At 47.3% G+C, this 25,624-nt stretch overlaps 2 protein-coding genes across 7 annotated transcripts in view; one reads left to right on the forward strand and one right to left on the reverse strand.

Moving 5' to 3' along the window:
* The first annotated feature begins 214 nt into the window (after positions 1-214).
* Agmat (agmatinase (putative)) lies at positions 215-8,797 on the forward strand. The gene is made up of 7 exons (XM_076862645.1): positions 215-486; positions 1,939-2,141; positions 4,081-4,129; positions 5,605-5,800; positions 6,367-6,546; positions 7,370-7,454; positions 8,724-8,797. The coding sequence occupies exons 1-7, from the start codon at positions 215-217 to the stop codon at positions 8,795-8,797; spliced, it is 1,059 nt and encodes a 352-aa protein (XP_076718760.1).
* Positions 8,798-9,561: 764 nt separating this feature from the next.
* The window catches only part of Dnajc16 (DnaJ heat shock protein family (Hsp40) member C16), a 44,160-nt gene continuing 28,097 nt past the window's right edge, over positions 9,562-25,624 (reverse strand). For 4 of the 6 annotated variants that reach the window (XM_076861237.2, XM_076861236.2, XM_076861233.2 and 1 more), the window contains 9 exons: positions 24,787-24,945; positions 21,136-21,266; positions 18,992-19,175; positions 17,601-17,783; positions 17,364-17,440; positions 16,000-16,080; positions 15,742-15,840; positions 13,864-14,034; positions 9,562-13,186 (listed from right to left, as the gene is read on the reverse strand). In XM_076861237.2, coding sequence (XP_076717352.2) covers positions 12,787-13,186; positions 13,864-14,034; positions 15,742-15,840; positions 16,000-16,080; positions 17,364-17,440; positions 17,601-17,783; positions 18,992-19,175; positions 21,136-21,266; positions 24,787-24,873 — 1,413 coding nt within the window. In that variant the 5' untranslated portion in view covers positions 24,874-24,945 and the 3' untranslated portion in view covers positions 9,562-12,786. The remainder of the gene's footprint in view (positions 13,187-13,863; positions 14,035-15,741; positions 15,841-15,999; positions 16,081-17,363; positions 17,441-17,600; positions 17,784-18,991; positions 19,176-21,135; positions 21,267-24,786; positions 24,946-25,624) is intronic. The other 2 variants (XR_013091854.2, XM_076861235.2) reach the window with 2 other exon arrangements.

Here is a 25,624-nt window from a genome sequence, read left to right on the forward strand (position 1 = left end):
GCTGTTTACCTACGGAGCCAGAGGCTGAAGTTCAGCCTGCGCTGGGGGCAGAGACGCTGGTCCCGAGGACCTCCCCCGACTTTGATCGCAGGGCGCCCTGTCCTTTGAGCCTGGCGGCTCCCTCCGGGCTGGCACTCTCGCCTTGCGGGCTAGTGGGACCCTTCGGGTGCACTCTGGTCCCGTGGCCTCGAGGGCTCGGAAGCGGGCGGGCGACATGCTGCGTCTGCTGGCGTCTCGCTGCACCCGGGGCCTGGGGTCCAGCGTGCCTGCGCGTCCTGCCACCGGCCTCTGCCTCCCGGGGCGCAGCCCGAGCCGCCGGGCCTCCGACATGCCCCGGAACCACCCGCCCAGCTCCGAGTTCGTGGCACGGTCGGTGGGCATCTGCTCCATGATGCGCCTGCCGGTGCACACGTCCCCAGAGGGGCTGGACGCTGCCTTCATTGGGGTGCCCCTGGACATTGGGACCTCCAACCGGCCCGGTGCGAGGTAAGGTTCCCCGGCGTCGGGGTTGGGACGTGTGGCTGGGACTGATTATGGAGCGTGGAAGGCGCGCGGACAGACACCTCCGCTCACCCTGGGTAGGTTGGAAGCTGGTGGCCGGCTCCAAAATGGTTTGAGAGACCTTTGATTCCCCTCCTTCCTCCACAAGCCGTCCAGGGCTCAACACGTGACTGGCTGGTCATCATTGGTCAGGAAGGGTTTCTGGAGCCCCCTCCTGGGACCTTGCTGGGATGGAGGATGTGGGTACCTTCTCTGCTCTCTCCACCCGGCCTTACAGTGGAAGGTGACGTTTTGTTTGAGAACAGAAACTGGCTGCCCCTTCCCCAAATCTCTAAGTATAACTGACTGGGGGTGGTGGGGAAGCAAAGAAGCTCAAATTAAGGAAAATTTCTCAGGATCAAATTACAGAAAGTAAAACCCCTTTTCCTAATTATTGCGCATCAGCAATTTCTAATTCAGCTCTTTGAATCTGATTGTAACTGTCTGAATAGTCAAAGCCTTATTTTATTTATTTATGTAGGTACTGGGGATTGAACCCAGGGGCACTTTACCACTGAGTTACATCCCCAGCCCTTAATTGTTTATTTTTTGAGACAGTCTTGCTAAATTGCCAAGACTGGTTTTGAACTTGTGATCCTTCTGCCTCATTTTCCTGGGTCACTGGGATTACAGGTGTGGCCCATAGGCCCAGCTCCAAAGCCACCATTTATTATTTAAATGTAAGGTACTTTGCATAGATTACCTAATTTCTTAGAACAAGGATGTGAAGTAAATACCATTATTATCATATGGATTTGGAAACTGAGTCTTGGAGAGATTAAAATATTATCTAATGTCATTTAATAAGTGGTGATGAGTGGGCCCCTAACTCTGTGTTTTTATTTATTTGCAGAACTGGGAATTGGACCCAGAGATGCTCTACCACTGAGCTATATCCCCAGCCGCCCCCCACCCCCCGCATTTTTTTGAGGCAGGGTCTTGTTTGATTGCCTAGGCTGATCTAGAATTTGTAATCCTCCTATCTCAGCCTCACCAAATTGATGAGCTTATAGGTTGCGCTGCCATGCCCAGCAAATTTGTGCCTTTAATTTCTTTAATATACAACCTAGGGCTGGGAGGTAGACAGCTTACTTAGCATGCACAAGACCCTGTGTTTGGTTCCCAGCACCGCAAAAAGAAGAAAAAAAATTATGATCAGTGGTTCTCGTAGGGGTGGGTTTGCACCCAGGGGACATCTGGCAATGCCTAGAAGTATTTTGCTTTTCACAACTTGGGGGAGAAAGTGCTACTGACATCTAGTGGGTACAGGCCAGAGAAGCTGTTAAACATCCTGCAAGGCAAAAACCCGCAGAAGAGACCCGAGCTGGCAAAGCCTGGCCTAGCAGAGAGAGCTTTTGCACCTGGGCATGGGGCTGACAGGTGATTCTTTTCCTCCAGATTCGGGCCCCGACGCATCCGGGAAGAATCTGTGATGCTTCAGACAGTCAATCCTAGCACGGGGGCCCTGCCCTTCCAGTCCCTCACAGTAGCTGACCTGGGTGATGTGAATGTCAATCTTTACAACCTTCAGGACAGCTGCCGGCTAATTCAAGAAGCCTATCAGAAAATAGTAGCAGCTGGTTGTGTTCCTCTGACCTTGGGTAATGTCTGCTAGGGTGAAGGGAGTTCTCTGGGCTCATTTGTCATTCGCTTGAGTACTGCTATTTCTGCAGAAGATGGTAACAGTAGGAAAGAGAACATTCTAATTCCTTTATTTTAGTCCCTGGGGACAGGATATGTAAAATATTGGAGTAGTGTGGCCAGTAGGGCTGGTGGACTAGGGGAAGGCGGATGAGGCCTTTGCTTTGGTGTATAATTTAAAGGATGCCAAAAAAAAAAAAAAAAAGAAAAAAAGAAAAAAAATCAGCAATCAAAATCAATATGGCAGGATAAATATTACCAATTTTTCTTTTTTGCCTTTGGCTCCAGCATGGCTGGAACAGCATGGTTACTGATCTTGTCTTTATTTTTATTTTTTGGTCATCACAGATTTTTTTTTTAAATCTTTTGTAAGGTTAAGGGTAGAACCAAGGGCCTTGTCAATGCTTGGCTAGCGAGAGTTCTATCACTGAGCTATCTCTGCAGCCCTGCATTGATTTTGATCTTCAACAATACTGTGTTAAGCCTGGCATAATGGTGCACATTTATAATCCCAGCAACTTGGGAGGCTGAAGCAGGAGGATTAAAAGTTGGAAGCCAGCTTCAGTAATTTAGTGAGAACCTGTCTCAAAATTAAAAGTAAAAAAGACTGGAGGTATAGCTCAGTGGTGGAGCACTCCTGGTTTCAATCCTCAGTACAAAAATAAACAAGCAAACAAACAAACAAAAATCTGTGTTAAAATAGGGTCACTATTTTACTAAGTGCTATGGCTTCCTTTAAATGTTATACCCCAGCATGTGTCTCACCATCTCAGGCCCTGGGAAGGCTGCCAGTAGGGACTCCCTGTGACTTTCCAAGGATTTCAAAGACAATGTTCATTCATGACTGTGGGGAGAGCTGCAAAGGGTGTCTGTCCTGGTCAGGATCCTCATCAACCTGTAGGGTAACTTTCCCTTCACCCTCCTCCACTCTCACTTTCTTATTTCTTTCTTCTCTGATTTGTAAATAGTTAAAATGACCCACAACTTTTTCTAAATATTCCAATTTATTTTTGCCAAATGAGAGGTCTGCACAGCATGGTGGTAGAGACCTTGGCTTCTAGGTGGAAGGTTTGAAATCTCAGCTCTACCTTTCACTAGCTGTGTTACTGTATCCACTGCTTGGTGCCTCATTTCCTCGTTGTGAAATGGGCATAGTAATAATGCCTACCCATTGTATTGTGGAAGAAGCATATAATAAATGGGCATATAAGATGCCCATCCTAGCTGGGCATGATGGGGCCCACCTGTAGTCCCAGCGACTCAAGAGGCTGAGGCAGGATGATTGCACCTTGAAGACCGCCTCAGCAATGTAGTGAGGCCCTAAGTGACTTAATGAGATTCTGTCTCAAAATGAAAGGGGCTAGGGGATGCGGCTCAGTAGTAGAGCACTTGCCTGGCATGTGAGAGGGTGTAGGCTTGATTTCTGCCACCACAAATGAACACATAAACTGCCCATCGTTGTGCCTGGCCTATTTTAGGCTTAAATAAACGTTAACTATTGATTATTAATAATTATCAATAGTAGTACTTTCCTAGGCCTGCACTGCTCAAAAGGGTAGCCATTAGCTACATGTTAAGTTTAAATTAATTAAAATATGCAGTTCCTCAGCCACCATATTGGCTAGTGCAGACAGAACATTTCCATCATCCCAGAAAGTTCTCTTGGACAGAGTTGATCTAGGGAATTACTTGTAAGCAATTCAATTCATAGATTCATCTAATTTTCTCTTTTCAGTGACAGTGACATCTGAAGCGTCCCTCTACTGACCACGATCGCTCTTTGGCTGTGTTTTTAGACCTCTAGTCCAGCTGAAAGGAGGCAGAATTGGCAAACTCGGGGTTGTTGCACATGATCATCTAACTTATGTTCCAGATGTTTCTCTATTTTATGCTTTGCAGGTGGAGATCACACAATCACGTATCCCATATTGCAAGCACTGGCAAAAAAGTAAGTCCCAAATGGCCAAGTGAGGTTTCAAGATTCAGGAGCTAAGGAGCAGCAGTTTGCTGCCAGGTGGTATTGGGTGACTGCTGTGGGCTCAGGTTATTGGGAGTGACAGGAAAATCCCAACCAACTTGCTTTTTTTTTGAGAGAGAGAGAGAGAGAATTTTAATATTTATTTTTTAGCTTTCAGCGGACACAACAACTTTGTTTGTATGTGGTGCTGAGGATCGAACCTGGGCCGCACGCATGCCAGGCAACTTGCTTTTGAGATCAAAGTTAAGGCTCAGGGGCTGGGGCTGTAGCTCAGTGGTGGAGCACACACCTAGCTCGTGTGAGGCATTGGCTTTGATCCTCAGCACCACATAAAATAAGTAAATCAAATAAAGGTATCTACAACTAAAAAAATTAAAAAAAAATTAAGGCTGAGCTCCAGGTGTGTCTGTCAGTCTCTGGCCCTTCCCTTGGCCCAGACCTGCTCTGGTGCGCACCCGGCCCTCTCCACTGGCCTGTTGGGGAAGATGAGCCCCTCGTGAAATACACAACCCCAGTTCACTTTGGTTTCTGTTTCGCTTCAAGGGCTGAATCCAAACTGTGATGGGCACAGCAGTGAAGGGCCCTGTTTTCTCGTGCCAGGGCCCCTTTCCCAGGCAGTGTCTTTTCAGGGATGAAGTCAACCAGGGACTGACCAGCTTTGGTTAATTTAGTTGGAGGAGGAGACAGAGGGCTGAGGCAGTGGGTGGCAGCTCCAGAATTAGTTTTTGGGAAGGGCGTATGGGCGCTTTGCGGCTGGAGGTACATGGATCAGAGCCCGTCTCCAAGCTGCGCCTGCCTCCCACTGGCGGGGACCACATGTCCCTGTGGGGAGCCCTCAGGGTTGCTGGTGGTTCTGGAGAAGAACCGGCTCACAGCTCCCTGTTGGTTCCGCAGTCGGAATCGCCGTGGCTGCTTGGTCTGGCCTTCATCTGAGCTCTCTCCCGTCCTCCCGGCCTCTTTTATTTATCCATTTATTCATTTAATTTTGGTTCTGGAGGTTGAATCCAGGATGCTTTACTACTGAGCCACACCCCCAGCCCTTTTACTTTTTCATTTTGAGTCAGGGCCTCCCTAACTTTCTTAGGTCTTGCTAAGTGACCAAGGTTGGCCTTGAACTTGCAGTCCTCCCGCCCAGTCTCTGGAGTTGCTAGAATTACAACTGCCACCCTGTCCAGCCCTCCAGCCCTCTGAAGGTGCAGCAGTCCTGGATGGGAGACCCGGGTGGTAGCCTAATTACATGTCTCTTTCTGCCTGGCTGCTCTCTGTTTACCGCTGCTCTGAGATGCTGAGTGATTTGAAGACACAAACCAGTTGGCACGCGGGTAGTTGAGGCCAAGTCTCTCCTCTGTGACTCTGAACTGTCACCAAGTTTTGGCGACCTGAAGGGTGGCTGTGCTTGGGCCCCACAGGGATGTTTGGCCTCTAAGCTGTCCTGTGGTCCTCAGGTATGGCCCTGTGGGGCTGCTGCATGTGGACGCCCACCTGGACACAGCCGACAAGGCCCTGGGGGAGAAGCTCTACCACGGGACACCCTTCCGGCGGTGCGTGGAGGAGGGGCTCCTGGACTGTCAGCGGGTGGTGCAGATTGGCATCCGGGGCTCTTCCATGACCCTGGATCCCTACAGATACAACAGGAACCAGGTGACAGACTGAGTGCTCCCTAACTCCTTTCCATTGCCTATCACGTGGTTCAAGGTGGGGTCAAAGGGCTGATTTTCCTTCAAGAGGGTCATGTGGCAAAGAGGAGTGAGGGTGCTAGTAAGGCAGAGGAGACCTATTTGGGGGCTGGGGAGGCCAAAAGAAACAACCAACCTCTCAGAAAAGAGGTGGGGGGTCCCAACACAAGGGACCCCCACCTTCTGATTTCTCATCCTTACCACTTGGTAGAGTGGCTCTGGGGTCAACACAGGATAAAGATCCAAGTGGGAAGACACCTCCCTTGCTGTTGGGGCTTGCCAAGGCAGTGTTCTGGACAGAACCATCCAGAAGGGGCTCTTGTGAGCAGCCCAGGTTCTGCCTCTTGCCTTAGCAAAGCTTCCCTCTGTTCCCTGTTCAGTGCTTAGCTTTAACCCTGTTCCCTCCCCTTACCTGTGAACCAGGGACAGCAGTTCCTCCCCGGGGAGGCTGAGGGTCGGATGTGATGTGCCCATAAGAACTGAGCAAGGAGCTGGCCTTGACTTCCAGCTCTTCCATTGTCCCCTCCTCAGGGCTTCCGTGTGGTCCTGGCTGAAGACTGCTGGATGAAGTCGCTGGTCCCTCTGATGGCGGAGGTCCGGCAACAGATGGGAGGCAAACCCCTTTACATCAGCTTTGATATTGACGCCTTGGATCCTGCCTATGCCCCGGGGACAGGGACGCCTGAAATTGCTGGTCTCACCCCTGGTCAGGTAAGGAGCCTTCCCCAGGAAGAGTCCTGGGCCAGGGGAAACTTGACCCCCCACTCTCCTAGGACTTGTAGTCCTTAGTATCAGGAGAGGATTTCATGGAACTGGACTTGAATCCAGGGGTGCTCTACCACTGAGCTACATCCCAGTTCTTTTTATTTTTTGAGACAGGTCCTCACCAAGTTGACCAGGCTGGCCTTGAAATTGCCAGCCTCCTGTCTCAGCCTCCCCAGTAGCAGGGATTACAGATGTGCATCACTGTACCCAGGCTGCGGTGCCCTTAGAATTCAGAAATTGGAAGGATTTCCTCACCCTCTGCAGATCCTCCTTCTGGGCTTCCTGCCTGCAGGATGGAAACCCTTCCACGCCATCTTCCTACCTGTCCTCCCTTGTCCTGTCTTCAGGCCACACCTCACTACCTGGGCTCCTCCCATCACCGTGTCTACCCCTTCTTTCCCTGGGCCTGGGGTGTCCTTTTCCGCATGAGCTTAGCCAAGGCCTTGAAATGTTTCTACATTTCGAAGCCTTCCTCCCCCTCCTCCTCTCCAGGCTGTCACTTGTGCTTTTTCTATTCTGGACTTGCTTTTCTTAAAGCCCTTCATACACAACATTGAACAGACTGGCCTGTCTCATCATCAGTGAAGTGCTCAGGAGCAGGGACCGGGCACTAGTTATTCGTTCCTCTGGGAGGCCACTGATGTGGCTGCAGGAATTCTAAGGATGGCATGTGCCCGGAGCAACCCACGGAATCTTCTCCACTGGTCATTTTTCTTCGTTAATGATTCTAGTAATGACAACTTACTAGTATGGTTTTCATCTTGGACAGGCTCTGGAGGTCATCCGGGGCTGTCAGGGCCTAAACGTGGTGGGCTGTGATCTTGTGGAGGTTTCCCCGCTGTACGATCTCTCTGGTGAGTAAGCAGGAAAACTGACCTGTGGGCAGCTGCTGGTTCACGTTTTCTTTGGCATGGGGGATTGAACCCAGGGGTGTTCTACCAAAGAGCTGCATTCCCTCAACACCCCACCCCCGGCCCTATTTTTTTTTTTTTTTTTGAGAAAAAGAAAAAGATTTACTGCTTTGCTAGCAAAGGAGAAACACAGGAGACTTCTGTCCCAGAGGCTGTGATTCTGCCATCAGCAGGAAATGGGGAGGGGGTGGCTGGGAGGGTTTAAGTGACTCTAAGGCTACAGTCCACTGGTCTGTTGAGTTGTAATCCACTTGTTGATTTGGGAGATAGTCATTTCTGAGATCTTCTGGTACCAGCCCCAAAGCCTAGATTACTTCCTTCCTATGGTGGGTGTGTACTCAGGGACAGAAAATTTGTGCCTAAAATGGGGAAGAAAGACAATCCCTTTTCCCCTGAGATTAGGGAGGACCAGTGAGGGGAAGAGAACCACATCCATTTAAAAAAATCAAGTTGCAGTGGCAGAGCAGCAAGGGCTGTATTCAGAGCACAAGGTGGCCCACTGTGGCATCTCCACATTGCCAATTTCTACATTGCATTTCTATGGAAAAATGGGTGACTACGTCTCCAAGCTGCTTCTTGCTGAAAGAGGGTGAAGTTGGGGGAAGTACCCCGAAGTCCTTGTTCTCTATCAGTGGGGCACCTCCCTGCCTTTTTTGGAGTCAGGGTCTCATTAAATCGCCCAGGCTGGCCTTGGATCTGTGAACCTTCTGCCTCAGCCTCTCTGGTAGCTGAGGTTAGAGGTGTGCACCCCCACCTCCAGCCTGGGGAACCTGCTGAGTATGTCTGACAGGGGAGAAAATAAGCCTCTATAAATATGAGCAGCAACCCCAATAAAACCCTGGAGTTGCCAGGTATTAATAGCTTGCCCACATCAGGAGGAGATGGGTGCCATCTGTCCTCCTCTGATACTTCACTTTTTTTTTTTTTTTTTGTGGCGCTGAGAATCAAAAAAGCTCATAAAGTTAGGCCTATGAGCCTCAGAGGATAAATATAATATAGTACATGCCATTATTATAAAATTTCCTTTTGGGGAAAAAAGATCTAAGTGTAAACCAAGAAGCTTCTGAATTTTCAAATACTATTTTCACATGTTGCTTGAGGAGGGCAGAGTGCCAGGGGGGCACCCTCAGGGTGGGAGTTGGGGGATGGGCAGCAGGGAGGGCGGCCATGTGCCCCACTCACCCGGGTCTCACTCTTCTGCTTTTGTCCTAGGGAACACGGCCCTCCTGGCAGCTAACCTGCTGTTTGAGATGCTGTGTATTCTCCCCAAAGTGGCAACTGCCTGAACCTTGTCTCTTCTAGACAAAATGGGTGCACTGCCTACCACTCCTCAGGAGCTTACTAGCGAGCAGTACGAGTACTGAAGAGGGTAGGCCAGGACAGCTTGCTGCTCAGGGTCGTTGGTGGCTATAGAACAAGGACATTGAGAATTCTAACCCAAACACATTTCTAAGGGTTTCAATTGACTTTAAAAACTGAGGCACTTGACACTGCTTAGATTTTTTTCTTTTTTTCTTTGATGAAAGATGGAGGAGGAGAGGAAGTGGAGGGAGAATTTCACTCAAGGTCACCTAAAAATGGGATGAAGGAATAAAAAAAATTATGAAAGGATAGTGCACAAAGACTCCACATTTCTATACTCTCTTCCTTTAAGAGAGCTCCTTTGAGGAGCTCAGAGCTGCATCTTGGTTGACTTATTTATTTGCGGTGACTGAACTCGGGGCCTCACTCATGCCATCACTGAGCCACGTTCCCAGCCCCCGCATCTTGGTTTTAGGATCACTGAAACATAAATGATCTTTGAAGAAAAACAACATGCAGTTCCTAATAAAGAAATGTCCCCAGAAGCCCAGATAACATCAGCTGAGCCCTTGATGGACCTTCTAATCCATTCTCTAGGAGACTCAGTTTTGCATTATTTACTTTAAGCCAACACACTCTCCTGGCCAGCAGTTCCTGAAATCTTCAGCTGGGCTGTGCTGATCCCAAGCGTTGCTGAGAGAAACTTCAAGATGATCATCTTGCAGTTCAAGAGCTACCCACAGTCATCACACATTAAAATAGTTTATTTGTTTCCAGTCTGTAATATTCTTAAAACAAAATAATATCAGCTTCAGTGCCTGTTCACAATACAAAAAACAAAACTTAAAAAACAACAAACAAAAAACCCTAAAACATAAAAAAGACACAATTTGCCAAATAAGTTATTCGTTCCTAAGGGTATCAAAAGTGCAAAATAGTCACCTTCTTAGATATGTCTCCCAAGTACCATCATCTTTCTGAATAAACTCAACAGGGTCAGCAGCTGCCATATGGCGTGTGTTTTTCAAGAGACAATGTAAGTTCAGGCTAAGAGTGTTTTGCATGTTTCTTTATTTTGCAGTGCTAGGGTTGTAGGCAGGTGTAGCCACTCCCCAGGCCCTGTATCAGCTTTAGTAGTTTTTTTTTTTTTTTGTGGCGCTGAGGATTGAACCAGGGCCTTCTGCACTAGATGCACGCACTCTACCTACTGAGCTGTATCCCCGCCCCTGCATCAGCTTTTAAGGAGTTCTATTTTAAAGGGACCCAAAACAAAACAAGGCTGGGTGTTTGTTTCCAATTTCTATTCCCAAACAAAGCAAATCACTTAACAATAGTTCCCCTGTCTTTCTACACCAGGGGAACTCTTAAGCACTAATGGCAGCTGCAAACTGATTAGGATGATAATAAGTAACAGGCTAGAGTAGAAGAGGATGTGAATCAGGAGGAGTTCCACCTATTTGAAAACCACAACCCAGCTCTCCTGGGAGACCAGGATGCCTCCCAGGCTCGGCAGTCCTGCTGGTGGAGAGGAAGGGCCAAGGACGTCAGTGTTAGGCAAATACCTGAGCGATAAACAAGTATTTCTGAGATGGGAGTGTATTCTACAAAGACTCACTTCAGGCTAGTTCTCATTCCTCTGCTAAACATGATGCACAGTCTGTACAGACCAGAAATACCCACCTCTGAGAACATCAGCGTTGATATTTGAAGACTAGAGAGTTACACCCCAACTGGATGATTACGTACAACAGAATGAGAAGTGGTGGCACTGGCTGAGTGTGACAACGGCTCATACATTTGACACAAAATAAAACTCATGGAAATAACATTCAGGAGGAAAGGCTTGCATGGTTAAGGATAAAGTTCAATCTAAAAAGCTCCCTAGCGTCCTCGTGGAACACATCTACCAGCCCCCGACAGAGCTGCAGAATTTTTGGACTGAAATATTTGCCGGGATTATTGTCAACTCCAATCACCATTTTCCTTTCCTAGTGCAAATGGAAAGTGCAGTGGTCTGTAGGTTCTCTTCACTTTAATGGTACAAAAAGGGGGGGGAAAATCGGGGGGAGTTTTTGGTTTTCCATTAGTACCAGAAATTAAAAACAAAAGCCTGCCAATTGAACAAAGCACTGTTCACATGAGCAACAGGCCATAAAAAATCCAGACAACGGCAGGGCACAGCGCACCTGTGATCCCAGTGGCTCCAGAGGCGAAGGCAGGAGGATCACAAGTTCAAAGCCAGCCTCAGCAACTTAGCGAGGCCCTAAGCAACTTAGCGAGACCCTGTCTCAAAAAATAAAAAGGGCTGGGAGTGTGGCTCAGTGGTAAAGTGTCCCTGGGTTCAGTCCCTAGTATCCAAACAAAACCAAACCCCAGAAATAAATTTTAAGGACTGGTTTATCAAAGAGCTAAGGAGCTCCCGGGGCTGGGTGCCATGAGACAGGAATTCCAGAGTGAGCATCCACTTCCAAAGGATCATGGGAAGAATGAAGCCCTGGCAGTGATTTATTTATATTTAAATAAAGCTCTAGACTGACTCCATGAAGCTGTATGAATTCCTGGGCTCATATGATTTATTATTTACCACTGTAGCTCAAGGTTTAAATTATTCAGGATCCAAGTGGCTTGGTTTAAAGCAATTATGATTAAAGAAATACTAACTTAGTAAATGACCCATCCCTGATTTTTGCCCTTTACTCTACAAAAGGGCATTTGCTTTGACAGAGAGACCACTCTTGGAAATTGTCCAAATTCCTGGTGGTCTGGCCCTAAAAACAAAGGCCTGCCCTCAAGGGGCTCAGAGCCCGTGTAGAGTGTACAGCAAACCCAGAGCTGACAGTTGAGGGAGAGGGGAACAAAGCCGTAGTGCCAAAGCACAGCCAGAGGCGGAAGGCAGGCTGCTTGCAAAATGGGCCTGGAGTCCGTCTGAGCTCACCTGTCACAAAAGACGACTTGAAGACAAAGCATTTTTTGGGTAACAGTGTTCAAAATACAGTTGTTGAGGGTTTAAGTTCCTTGATACAAAGATGTGTCTAGAGTGTTACTAGACAGACGCCACCGGAGTGAAGAGCTTCCTCCCCGACTCTGGCAGGCAGGAATAATCTGTTTTCAATTTGACATCTACTGGCTTTATATAGCAGCTTATCTACGTTCAGAGAACAAGATCACAAGTTATGGCTCCTAATATCCACACCCTACAGGCAGAAAGGCATCTGAGAACTACAGGTCAACGGCTCAAAGTCATGACAGTGCTCTTGCTGGGCAGACTCCTCCCTGGGATGGGCGGGGGTGATGTGATGCTCATAAAGGATCCCTCCAGCCGCCGCCCAGACCTCCCTTCCCCTGGGAGGAAACAGGCTCCTATGCGGAGACCCCACTAGACCCTTTCCTTTCAAAGCTGTGGCTGGCAACTGCCGTGGGGGATACCCCGCAAGATGCACTCCTTGCCACTGTGCATGAGACTGCTTGGCACCAGGCCTCGTTCAAGGGGCAGGCCGAGAAGGCAAGGTGGTGGTCAGGGTGGGGAGCATGCGCCTGGGCAGAAGCTCAGCAGGGGCCAGCGTGGGCCTGAGGGTGCGCAGGGGCAAGTGACTGGACTTGTGGGACAGGCTCCTGAGGTTCCGTCTGGGTGCCGCTGTTTCTCCAATGAAGGGTCAGGAAGGGGCAGGTGGTGTGAGCCTGGGATAGGGGCAGCAAAGAGGAGGGAATGAGCAGTCTATTTAAATAGTGCGGCATTCAACTGAAGTCAAAAAACCCAAAGGGAAATATTTTGATCTAGAGAATTCGAACCTGTAGCGTGTTTCCCTCCCCAGTGAGGACGGGAGTGAGGGCCGGACGGAGAGGTTCTTCCCACCACTGTTCTAAAAGAGGAATCTAAAATCTATGCTTTGTCCGTGGTGATTGAGTCCTGAAAAATACCTGTTCCTGGGGCATGTTAAAAAGCTGGAGAGTTCACATCTCTTTTTGAAGCCTCTCAGTCTAGCTCGGGCCAGGAGGGGATGTAGAACCTCTGCAGGGACCCTTCCAACAGGCGCTCCATCCATAGGGACAACTTGCTCAACTTTCCCTTGATGGGCCGGGGTCCCAGGCCGCAGGAGGGTCTCCCCCGAGACTCGCCCAGGGGGAGGGAGGGGTCGAGGTCCCCGCAGGACCCCATGGCCTCCTCCTCTTCCACTGTTTTTTGGGGTTTGAAGAGGCAGAAGTATTTCTTGTGGCCGTTCAGGGCCAGGACGTAGCCAGTGTAGTCCCGCTCCAGGAAGTGCTTGTCATACTGGTTTGGGATTGGGGCTGCGTCTTGAGCGAATTCCAGTAAGTATTCCAGCCACTCTCTGTGCTTGTCCAGGCTCAGGAAGGAGAAGTGCAGGCAGCTGCTGCTGTAGGGAGAAGGGGCGGACTCAGGGAGCTTCCCACGCCAGTCAGACTGGAAAGGACAGGAAAAGGAGGGGCCTGGACACAGGAAGAAGCCCAGGGCCTGTGACAGTCCCTTGGCTCACTCACCCGCCCCCACTCATTGCTGGCTCAGAGAGTGGCGGGGACAGTCTGTTTTCTGAAGGGCTCAGGGAGCAGCATGGATTTCAAGCTCTGTTCTGAACAGAGAGATCATGAAAGTTGAGGGGGAAAGAGGGCCCCGTGATGGCCCAATGTGTCCAAGACCTCGCTGCATGGATCAAGCCCACAGCCACAGAGGAGTGGGCACAGTGGTCCCCAGGGGCCCTTCACCCGAAGGTGCATACCTGCTCCCTCTCTCCCTGCGGCTTCCACACCCCTGCAGACTCCTTGAAGGCGGTAAACTTACAACCCCTCAGGAAAAAGGAAACTTAGGGCTCTGACCTCTCGTCATTTCCCAGATGTGCCCAGGTTCCCATGACCCCCAAAAGTATCTGACCTACTCCTCCCCTGACAGGTGCTAATAAACCCTACACAGCTCGGCCCTTGGCATAGCCAGTGCCAGTTCCCTCTGGAAACTGTGCCCCTCCACCGCTTAACAAAGCATCTCTGATCCGCTGAGGTCTTTTTCTTTCTGGGTTCTCTTTCCTCACACCACGCTTACCCAGTGAACGAGTACACCTCCAGGGCAAACTTCTGCAGCAGGCTGTTCTTGGTGGAATTGGACAGGATGAGGACCACGTTCATGTGGCCTGGCCTAAGGCGCACCAGGTTGCTGGTGTATGTCACATCCGTGAGTTCTGTTACCTCCACGAAGCCTTTCTTAGGAATCTTGCTGTGGGGAAACGGGGAGAAGTTAAGATGTTACCAGGGCAGCTGATGCCACTACTTTAAAAGGGAACAAGTTGAATGACACACTGTGTTCTTTTTTTTTTGTACCAGGGATTGAACCCAGGGGTGCTTAACTACTGAGCCACATCCATAGCTCCCTTTATTCTATTTTTTATTTTTAGACAGGGTCTTGCCAAGTTGCTTAGGGCTCACTAATTTGTGAGGCTGACTTTTGACCTTGGGATCCTCCTGCTTCCATCTCCTGAGCTGCTGGAATTACCGGTGTGCGCCACTGCACTTGGCTGAGAGGCTGTATTTGAACCAGACCACGTTATTTAGTAGCGACTCTGATGTGGCAGGACAAGACAACCTTGATTTAGTAAGTAGCCCTTGGCCTACAGCAGCCCTTCTCCCGAGGCTGAAGGGTGGCACTACGGAGGCAGGTCTGCTTTGTCACAGAGACCCAGGTCCCTCGATATTGGTTGTGTGCTCTCAACAGATCAGTCATCAACACTGTTATGAATTATGGTGACATGCCACTCTGCTTCTGGGTAATCTACCACCTTTCTGGTTGTGTGTATGTGTGGGTTGCAGTTTTGGCCTCCCATGTGCTGGGCAAGCACTCCTACATCTCTGGTCCTTTTTACTTTCTGAGACAGGCCTCAAACCTGTGATCCTCCTGGCCTCGGCCTCCTAAGTCACTGGGATTGCAGGTGTGCGCCACTGTACGTGGCCTGACGTGCTTTTTCACTTCCTGCCTTCATTATTACATCTGTGACTGAGAAAGCAAAGTCCCAGGGCATAAAGTAAGTAGGTCATATGGCTAGATGCCTAGGAGGTCTTAGTGAACACGAGCCAGCAGCTGCCTTTCCCTGGATAGGCTGAGTATCCTCCATCTGAAATGCTCAGGATGAAATGTTTCAGGTTTTAGATTTTCCCATGTTTTATTTATTTGTTTATTTATTTATTTATTAAAGATAAACATCACATTTTTAAAAATTTTTTTAGTTGTAGTTGGACACAACACCTTCATTTATTTATTTTATGTGGTGCTGAGGATTGAACTCAGGGACCGGCATGTGCCAGGCTAGTGATCTACCACTAAGCCACAACCCCAGCCCTAGATTTTTCCACGTTTTAAAATATTTGCATACATATAATGAGATATTGTAGGGCAAGCTCCCAAATCTGCTTTTTTTTAATACTAGGGATTAAACCTAGAGGTGCTTTACGACTGATATACATCCCCAATCCTTTATACTGTTTGAGACAGAGTCTCACTAAGTTGCTGAAGCTGGCCTTAAACTTGGGATCCTCCTGCCTCAGCCTCCCGGGCAGCTGGGATTACAGGTGTGTGCCACTGTGCCCAGTTACACCCAAATCCAAACATGGAATTAACCTATGTTCTGTGTACCCCTTACCCACACAGCCCAGAGGGAACGTCACACTGTGTGTCTGGTGCACCTGCATTTTGACTATGACCTGTCATACAAATCAGGTATGGAACTTTTTACTTGTGCTGTTAAGTTGGTGCTAAAAAATTTCAGATCCTGGATCATTTCAGATTCTGGGTCTTAATCAGGGGCGCTCAACCTGTATTCCCATCTCTCACTCAGGAGCGGAGCCAGCCACTCTACACACTCGCGTCCTGACACTGCTCGGGGATCTCTGGGGCGGGCGCCCAGGGCAGCGGAGGTGGTGTGGGAAAAACCTGCTGTTCTCCTTGGTGAAGCTCGGCTCAGTCTTCCCAGCCTTCTCAGGGGCTTCCTCTTTGTCTGGAGGGTGGGACTCTCGCTCATCATTTGAGTCACTAAAGAAGGAAAAAGGATATTATGCGTATAAATGAACACACGACAACCCCCAACATGATGACAATAATAATGCACCAGCAAAAAATGTGGGGAAAAACAAGGAAAAGAAATTTTACGAAAAAAGAGCATATAAGCTGTGGGCAGCCCTCTGCACTCACCTGAAGGCCTGGACGATGACCGTGCCGAAGAGGATGAAGAGGGCAGAGAAGATGAGGGAAAGGAGGGGCATCATCTCCCGCCTGAAATCAAGAGCACAGCTGGGTGAGCGCCTGCGCGGTGCCGGCTTTAGTTTCTACTCTCAGTTCTCAGAAGAAACAACCCAGCCCAGAAGCCGTCATCCCAGCAGACAGCGCTGCTTCTGGGGTGGCGGGGAGGGGGAGGTGGTGTCCTCAGAGTTCTGATTCAAACAGCTCATTCAGGAAGTCTGACTGTGTAATGGGTTGTGCTTAGGAAGCTCTGTGGGGGACACGACAGGATAAAAAGGATTTAAATTGTAAATGTGGACCAACCTTCTGATGCTGAGATATCAGTGATTAAAACGTCTGTGGAATGACCTCAACTTTATTATATGTATATGTTTTACATATTTATTATATATAATATATATTCTTAACCTTCATTTATTTCTATGTGGTGCTGAGGATCAAACTCAGTGCTGTACAAGTGCTAGGCAAGTGCTCTATGCTGAGCTACAGCCCCGGCCCGTCTATATCTATGTTTGTGTGTGTATGTGTGTGTGTATATACACATACATACATACACACAGATAGACAGATAGAAAGAAAGAAAGAATAATCCAGATGGGGTCAAGGCATGGAGCAGGGAGGGAATGATGGTTTTTCATGATTCCCCCCGGGGCTGCTGTTCTAAAACTCTATGCTCTTGCAACACCCACCAAGGGCGTGCCATCTTTCAGGGGCCCTACTGGGTGCCAAGAGTTAGAAGTGTGAATTCGAGGTGGTTCTGCCCTTCAGGAGAAAAGGGTAGAACTGCCTCTTGACCGAGAGGCAGCATGGGCATCCTGCTGTGCCCACTGCGCTGCTTCACTGGTGCACCTGCAAACGAACTCCACGTGCCAGGCCTGTGCTGAGCACCAGAGGCCCTAGCTCTGCTCTCTGGAAGGGCAGTGGGTCATCTTTTCCCAGCCAATGGGAAAGATTCATTGGCAAATTTTTTAAAAAGTGAAGTTGCTGAAAGCAAGTAGGTGAGCAGTTAATGGAAACTGTAAAAGTTCTTCCACTTGCTATGTTAAGTGCACACTGAAATCAAAGTAGGCCGGGCATGGTAGTGCATGCCTGTGATCCCAGAGACCAGCAGGCTGAGGCAACTTGGCAAGACCCTGTCTCAAAATAAAGTGAAAAAGACTTTGGGTGTAGCTCAGTGCCCCTGGGTGCAATCCACAGCTCTGCAATTAAAAAAGAGAAAGAAATAGAACTCAAGGGAGGATGGGCTCTTTCCAAAAGAAAATGGGTGACGCTGGTATCAGTAGATGAAGGGCACCTCACCCCAGCATCATTCCTACCAGTTGCTATGGAATATGCCGTCCCAGCAGTCGGCCAAGTAGTCAGAGGCAGAGTAGAGCCACCGGAGGAGAAAGATCTATCAAGGGAGAAAATGGACATGGTCAGCACTGACCAGAGGGGTCCCCACCCCACAGCACTGAGCTGTTGTGACACTCTGCTCTTAGCAGGACTTAGTTGCTGGCCCTGGCAGCCCATGGGCCCCCTGGCAGCCCACCCTCCCTGGTGATGATGCTCACGGGAGCAAGTTCGTCCATTAGGTCGGGGAGCACAGCTTCAGAGGACAGAAGAGCTGGATCTTTCCGCAGTTGGTCGAGGTAACCCAAAAGGATAAATTTATCACTCTCACTCCCAGTCCAGGGATCTTCCAGGGTTTTATACACCACTCTTCCTGCTGTGTTACGTCTTTCTAAAATAGACACCTGGGAGACAAGGAGAGAAAAATCATGAGAAGTCTCAAAAGCGTCATAAGTTATAGTTGTTTGTATTTTTGCAGGGAGGATGGACGAGAGAAGTCACAGTAGGCTCAAACATAAATGCTAGAGTCTAAAATATTTGCAAGAGATTGAAATCTTTCTCATAAAAGGAGCTGTTATTATCATTATTATTATTTATTTTTTTTTGAGAGAGAGAATTTTTTAATATTTATTTTTTAGTTATTGGCGGACATAACATCTTTGTTTGTACGTGGTGCTGAGAATTGAACCCGGGCTGCACGCATGCCAGGCGAGCGCGCTACCACTTGAGCCACATCCCCAGCCCTGTTATTATTTTTTGAGACAGGGTCTCATTATGTTGCTCAGGTTGGCTGTGAACTCTGAGGTTAAAGTCATTCTTCTGGCTCAGCTCCCAGAAGAATCATTTTCATGGTGAATTTTCAAAGCTTTTGTCAAAAGTTAAAGTTCTTTCTTCCCCCTCAATAGGCTTCGTTCTATAATTTAATAAATGAAACCTTAGTGTTTTTTTTTTAGTTGGCAATGGACCTTTATTTAATTAATCTATTTATGTATTTGTTTGTGGTGCTGAGGATTGAACCCAATGCCTCACGCATGCTAGGCAAGCGCTCTACCACTGAGCCCTGGCCCCAGTCCCCAAAACCTTAGTTTTTTTAGAAAATTTTTTCATGATTACCAAAATGAGGACAGAGAAGAATTTCTTTTTTCCCCCAGTGCAAGGGATGGAACCCAGGGCCTAGGTAAATGCTCTACCACTAGCTACATCTCCAAGAGGAGAACTTCATGCTTCTGGAGAAGAGGGAAAAAGGAGAAATCCATTAGGATGAAGCGGAAAAGGCAGAAGGCGGGGAACTTGCCAGGAGTACCATCAATGCCTATGGGTTTGTAAAATCTGGCATCTTGGATTCTGCAGACCAGATCTGGGCAACCTGATGAGATGGGCCAATGTACCTTAACCTTTACTCATAGGAGACATGCCTTCGGTGGAGGCCTAGGCTGACCTCTAGGAGGTGAAATGACCACGTGGAAGACTGTTGTCAGGGTAGCCTTACAAAACAGGGCCCGGAAGGTTCCAGATTTTTGGAATCTGTAGTCAACGTCCCCCAGAAAGAAGGAAACGGAAGCGACGGCAGTGCTTGGGAAGGGGCTGGGTCAGGAGAGAATCCGTGGCTCACCGCTGACTTCCCCTGAAACGCCTCGCTGTCTGGCAGCAGGGTGCGGGCAAACTCCTGCTGCCGCCCACTGTGGACGTGTACAAACCGCACGGTGTCCTGCGTGTTTGCCAGGGCAAAGGACAGGAAGGCCTCAAAGGGTCTGCTCAACTTGGGAGCCTCGGCAGTCAGTAAGACCACACAGTACCTGCATGAGAACAGAGAGAGGACTATAACCAGTTCCTGGGCAGGGCCAGAATCTGCAATCCATGATGAAGGGTAGGAGGAGTCACTTTACAGAGTGAAGATATTGTGCATCAGGAGAGCTACCATCTCTTTTTTATATATTTTTTTTTTGTGATCCTGGGGATTGAAAGTGGTGTGCTCCACCACTGAACTACGTCCCTGGTCCTTTCTTTTCTTTCTTTTTTAAATTTTTTTAATTCTTTTTTCTTCATTTATTGCCTTCAATATGTTGCTGAGTCCACCCCAGGGGCAGATTTTTTTTTTTTTTTAATGTGGTGCTGCGGATTAGAACCCAGGGCCTTGTGCATGCAAGGCAAGCACTCTGCCAACTGAGTACATCCCCAGCCCTCTTTTTATTCTTTATATTGAGACAGGGTCTTGCTAGGTTGCCCAGGCTGGCCTTGAACTTATAATAACTTTGTCTCAATCTCCCAAGTAGCTGGGATTACAGGGCCCCTCATCGTGCCCAGCTTGCGAGCTGCCATCTCTGAGACTTCCAAGTCAGTAATGACCTGTTGTTCCTTTTCCAGACTAGTAATGTTCTCCACACACCCAACTCCATAACATCTAGGAATTTCTTTTAGGCAATTGGGCCTTGATCCTTGATGCAGAAGGTCCTTTTAAGGAAGCCATCTTGTCCCAGTTCTGCTACCACAGGAAAGACTAGTTGAATCTATCTTAGGACAGTGGCTACCAAACCTCATTCTGAAGGAGTTTCCTTTGCAAGGTTCCAATGTAAACTCAGCCATTCATTCTCCTGAATACTGACTGAGCACCTGCTACATGCCAGGGAAGACAGAGGACTTCCTTGCCCTCAGAGCTCACGTTCCAGTGAGGAAGACAGACAACAAACAGATTTCACAATAAACAATCAGTGCTCTAAGAAAGAGAGGAGAAAGGGATATAGAGAGGCCAGTGTTGGGGGAGGTGAGGGAAATGGCACCTGAGAAGGTAACACTTCTGCAGAGACCTGAATGAAGTATGTACGAGAGGCAACAAGGTCAGAGTGTCCTGGGTAGAGAGAACCACAGCATGGAGACCCCAGGATGGAGAGTGATGGGTTTGGGTGTTTGAGATCACGGCTGGTGTGTGGAGAACCCGCCTGGAGCAGAGGAGGAGGACATGGCGCAGAGGCGAGCAGGAGGCTGCATGGGAGATGGGGCCTGCTCCAGGGCCGCAGCGGTAAGGAAGCCAGGCGTGTGGGTTTGGAACACGTTTTATGTAAATGACAATCCTTACAGTTCAGGACACTCTTTAAAAATCTAATTAAAGTCTTTTTTTTTTTTCCTTCCCTCTCAGACTCTGAAGGAATTGGCAAAGTCTGAAAATACAGAGGGATTTTTAAAATTTAAACAATATTTTCAAACAATATGATCAGATACCTTTTACAGATAAAATAATTCTAAATTTAAAGCTCCACTGATTCATTAATTGTACCTATCTGAAAAAGGTATACGAGACATTCCCCTGTATTTCCAGGCTTTTTAGACACTCTGCACAATCACATTCCTCATTCTTTACTGAAATCACAGGCTAATCATTCTGACATTCCTCTGCACCCTACCTCACTTTCCCTATCATTTAACTGTTGTCCTGGCTCTCTCCAGACCTCCAGGGACTCGCCAGGCATGCATGCTCTGTAGGGAGAGGGACAGTCATGCTTATGCTTCACTAAGGGACCTGCCTCCTGACACCTGCTAACATCTGCTTGTCTGTCAGGTTCCAGCTAAAGTGTTACATCTTGGTGTGCTCTGACCCCGAGGCCAGGCTGGCACAACCAAAAATTTGACCCTAAGGTATCCTGGTTGAAAACACCCACTAACATCACAGCTGTTAATTGAATGAAGAATAAATGCTGTCACCAGGTGGGTGCTCAGTTCCCCTGTAGTAAACTCCAAGACAGGAAAAGTCTTGGGCCTTACTTCCTCTGTCGGTGAGATCGTTTCACTGGGCAGAGCTCATGGAACAACTTCTGGCTGGTAAGCCTGGCTGCCAACAGGTACTTGTTTTGGGTTATAAAGTCTTCAATGACCTGCTTCTTCAGACCTCGAGCCTGGGGGAGAACCAAGAAGCAATTAGCTGGATTCAGTTTTCTCACTGCAAGTTGACTTTACTTAAAAGACTAATAAAAACCTGGTGGACCCCGGCTAAAATAAGAAAACCGGGTTAGATGGGCCAGTCTGAGTAAATGAATACAGTGACCTAGGCCAACCATGCAGGATGAGAGGAATGATGTTGCTATTCCAGTCAAAGCAAAAGTCAAAGGGTCTTTCCACAGAGAACTTCTGTAGGTTGTTTCATGATGACAATTTAAAAAGTCAGTCAGGATCTGTAGCAAGCTGTACAATTAAAAATAAACTCCCAAGTAACAATGTTACTTCACATTAAAGACAGACTACAAAATCATATGAGGGCCAAGTGCAGTAGCACAAGCCTGAACGCCCGTAATCTCAATGGCTTGGGAGGCTGAGGCACGAGGATCACAAGTTGAAAGCCAGCCTCAGCAATTTAGTTGGGCACTAAGCAATTCAGCAAGATCCAGTCTCAAGACAAAAATAAAAAGGGGTGAGGATATGACTCAGTGGTTAAGTGCCCTTGGGTTCAATCCCCAGTACCAAAATAAAAAAAAAATCACATGACGACTGTTTTATACCTTTTGAAAGACTAAAATCAGAGGCAGCAGGTTCATAGAACATAATGTAATTAAACTAAACCTTAATATGAGATAAGCTTGGGTGCATTCAGAGTGGCATGGCCGCAGACTAAAAATATGAATCAGACTAAAACTTAATATGAATATAAGCCAGAAATCCATTTTTTTGTTTGGAAATTAAACACACTTTGAATAAACCATTTACCTAAGAAAAAAGCCTATCAGATATTAGAATACATTTAGAATTAAAAGAAAAATACTGTCAAAATTACTACTTGGGAGGCTGAGGCAGGAAGATGGCTTGAGCCCAGAGTTCAAAGCCAGTCTAGGATCTAACAGATGTGAAACACAGTTTAGGATAATAATCTACAGCATTCATGGAGGAACTCAGTCACTAAGGAACAGAGAACTTCTTGAATCTGATAAAAAGTATCTCTGAAAAGCCTTCTGAGAAATACTTATTGGGGGACTGCCAAAAGCAGTTTAAGATTAAACACAAGGTGCCCCTCCCATCACGCCACTTCTCATCTATACCAGAGCTCAGTGCAAGAAAGGATCAAAAAAAAAAAGAAAACGGGGGGTGGGGTGGGGTGGAAGAAGCAGCAAAATTGTCGTTAATCTCAGATGATACAATTGTGTACTTAGTAAATCCAAAAGATGACAGAGATCAATTTTTAAAACCGGTAAGTGTTTGGCAAGAGTGATGGATGATCATGCAGCATCAGTATTTAAAAGTCAACTATATGTTTTATGCCAGCAAACTGAAAATGTAACAAAAAAGATTCCCTTTCTAATAGCAAGAAAGTATGAGGTATCAGAAATAAGTTGAGAAAAAAATTTCTTCACAGGGAAAATCATAACACCTTAGGGAGACACATACACAAAGCAACCAAGCAAATCCCACAGAGTCGTCATGTTTATGGGCTAGAAGGCTCAGATTTGTAAAGATCGATTTAAATAATTGGTACAAACTCCCCAAACCGATTGTGTTCAAACAGATTTAAACAATCAGTACAAACTCTCAAAACCCCAGTAGATTTTTTTTTTCTGTTTTTTTGATGTAACTTGATGGACAGAATTTAAAATATATATAAAAAAGTACAAAAGACTAAAAATAGCCAAGATGCTTTTTGAAGAAAAACAAAAACAAAACAACCCCCCCAAACTCTCTTTCAAAAAAACAAACAAAAAAACACCCAAACTTCCCCAGATGCCAAAACAAAGGATATGATTCTCCTATCGACTTTCACATTTGTTCTGACCAGAACTTTGTGTGTGTGTATGTGTGTGTGTGTGTGAGAGAGAGAGAGAGAGAGAGAGAGAGAGAGAGAGAGAGAGAGAGAGAGAGGGAGAGAGAGGGAGGGAGGGAGGGAGAGAGAGGGGGAGAGAGAGAGAGGGGGAGAGAGAGAGAGAGAGAGAGAGAGAGAGAGAGAGGGAGAGAGAGGGAGGGAGGGAGGGAGAGAGGGGGGGGGAGAGAGAGAGAGAGAGAGAGAGAGAGAGAGAGAGAGAGAGAGAGATATTAAATCAGGGGCACTCTATCAATAAGCTACATGCCCAGCTCTTTTTACATTTTTTTATTTTGAGGGGCACTGAGGATCAAACCTCAGGTGCTCTACCACTGAGCCACATCTCCAGCACTTTCTAGTTTATTTTTAGACAGGATCTTGCTGAGTTTCCAGGGCTGGCCTTGAACTTGTGATCCTCCTGCCTTGACCTCCAGAGTCACTGGGATTACAGGGTGCAGTGCTAACATTTTATTAGGCTCAATATCCCACCCCACTGATTGCCAGGGCTGAAACCCCACTTCCCACAGATAATACAGTTGGAAAAGGGAGGCTTGTTTTCAGATATCTGTGACTATTCTTTGCTATATCAAAACTCAATTAATGGTAGTTTCTTTAGGGTTAATTGCTGCGTTGATACAATAAATGCTGGATAGTTTATCAATTACCTTTTACTTAGAATGGATATTTTTTCATGTTCTATTTTAGTAACACTCCTGATTCTATAATATCATGCATTAGTCATTTGGAATATTTGTTCACTAACCTTCAGTACATTGATATGGTTAATTATACCTATGGGAAAAAGAATCACATCGCATTGATGGACCAATCTAATCAGAAAGTTCTGAGGAGCTGTTAATTTGCCAATGCAAATTTTCTGAACTTCAAATTTTCTTGGAAGTCCGAATTTTATCGCTGGCAATGGATGCCATCAGTTGTTTTCATCAAGTTCCAGCCTCACTCCACTCATTTTTGCAGAAATGTTTTACAGAGCCCTGATTCCTGCACAGGTGCTAACAGCTTTACCCACTGCTGTTTGTCCTGTCAGTGCAAATGTCACCACAGTGAAATAGGCAAATTAGGTCTTGGTGTTATCATGAAGTCAGCTTTCCCCTTGGATTCCCTCTTAAAGGGTCTTTGGAACTCCCAAGGCCGTGACCACATTATGAAACTGCTGTCCTTTTGAACTCAGGTGCAGCAAGGGACGTATGATATTCATGGCAACACTGCTCCTCAAAGCCCCCCAGTGGCTACTGACAGAAGTATGAATTAATAAATTATAACGTAGCCAAACCACAATATAGCCAGGAAAACAAATTACTTAGAGTACAGGAAACAACTGGCGCTACCAGTGTTACTTATGCTAAGCAGCTTGCCTTGGGAGAGTTTACGTTAAGTATATAGTTCTTTTTTTTTTTAAATTTAAATTACTGGGGATTGAATCTAGGAGTACTTTACTTCTGAGCTACAGCTCCAACCCTTTTTTTGGAGACAGAGTCTTGTTGAGTTGTGGAGGCTGGCCTTGAACTTGCAATCCTCCTGCCTTAGCTTCCTAAGTCACTGGGATTACAGGTGTGGCCACCAAGCCCAAGTAAATGTGAAGTCTATCTTGAAACATGGAGATTCTCACATACCTGGATCATGTCAGCCGGCTTGTTTATGTGCTCTTTAAAGATCAAGATGGTGGGGGCATATACATTGATGTTGTACTGCCTGGTCATCTCCTCCACCCCTCTCAAACCGACATATACATATCCAAAGGACAAATAATCTTTGTATGCAAAAGCGGTCAACTGTGAGAGCATAAGGGAGAAGAAAATGAAGTTTATAGCATGCCATCTAAGGTACAAATCAAATGGCAAGTTGACATCAATGGGTGGAGATGCACATCCCCACACAGCCCCACCAGGTCTCTTACACCCTCCCACACCTCCCGAATGTCATGGCGTTCCAGCACAAAAACTGTACCAATAAAAGTAAACAGCTATTTTTTTTTCCACAGATAAAAAGTAAAATAATCATTTTATTGAGATTTGTACTAGATCTAAGGCTGGGATGTTTGGAGAGTTATGTCAGAAGGCAGTGGCTGTGCCAATGGATGGGCACTCTCCTCTCATCTCAGGTCACAGTGATGACAGATGTGAGTGGGAAGTGTAGTCCAGGGTCTCACAAAGAGCAGGTGTGCAGTGAGACCAGGGGCAGGTTGGATGTCCGCCGTGAGCCTCAGCATCTTGGGCTCTAGAATATGGATAATATTCCTACCCCTAGATTCCTCTAGGGACGGAGGGCACCTGGGGGCGGAGAGCACTTGCACATGAGGTGACCAGCATCATGAGGTGCTCCATGGGCACCGGTGAGGAAAATGTCTGGGCTTCAAACATTTCTCATGCAATTAACTAGCACAGGCTCAGCGTCCCTTGTCTGAAATGCCTGGGACGAGTGTTTTGGATTTTTTCAGATTTTGGAATATTA

The sequence above is a fragment of the Callospermophilus lateralis genome, chromosome 7 (genome assembly GCF_048772815.1).
Source record: "Callospermophilus lateralis isolate mCalLat2 chromosome 7, mCalLat2.hap1, whole genome shotgun sequence".
Taxonomy (NCBI): domain Eukaryota; kingdom Metazoa; phylum Chordata; class Mammalia; order Rodentia; family Sciuridae; genus Callospermophilus; species Callospermophilus lateralis.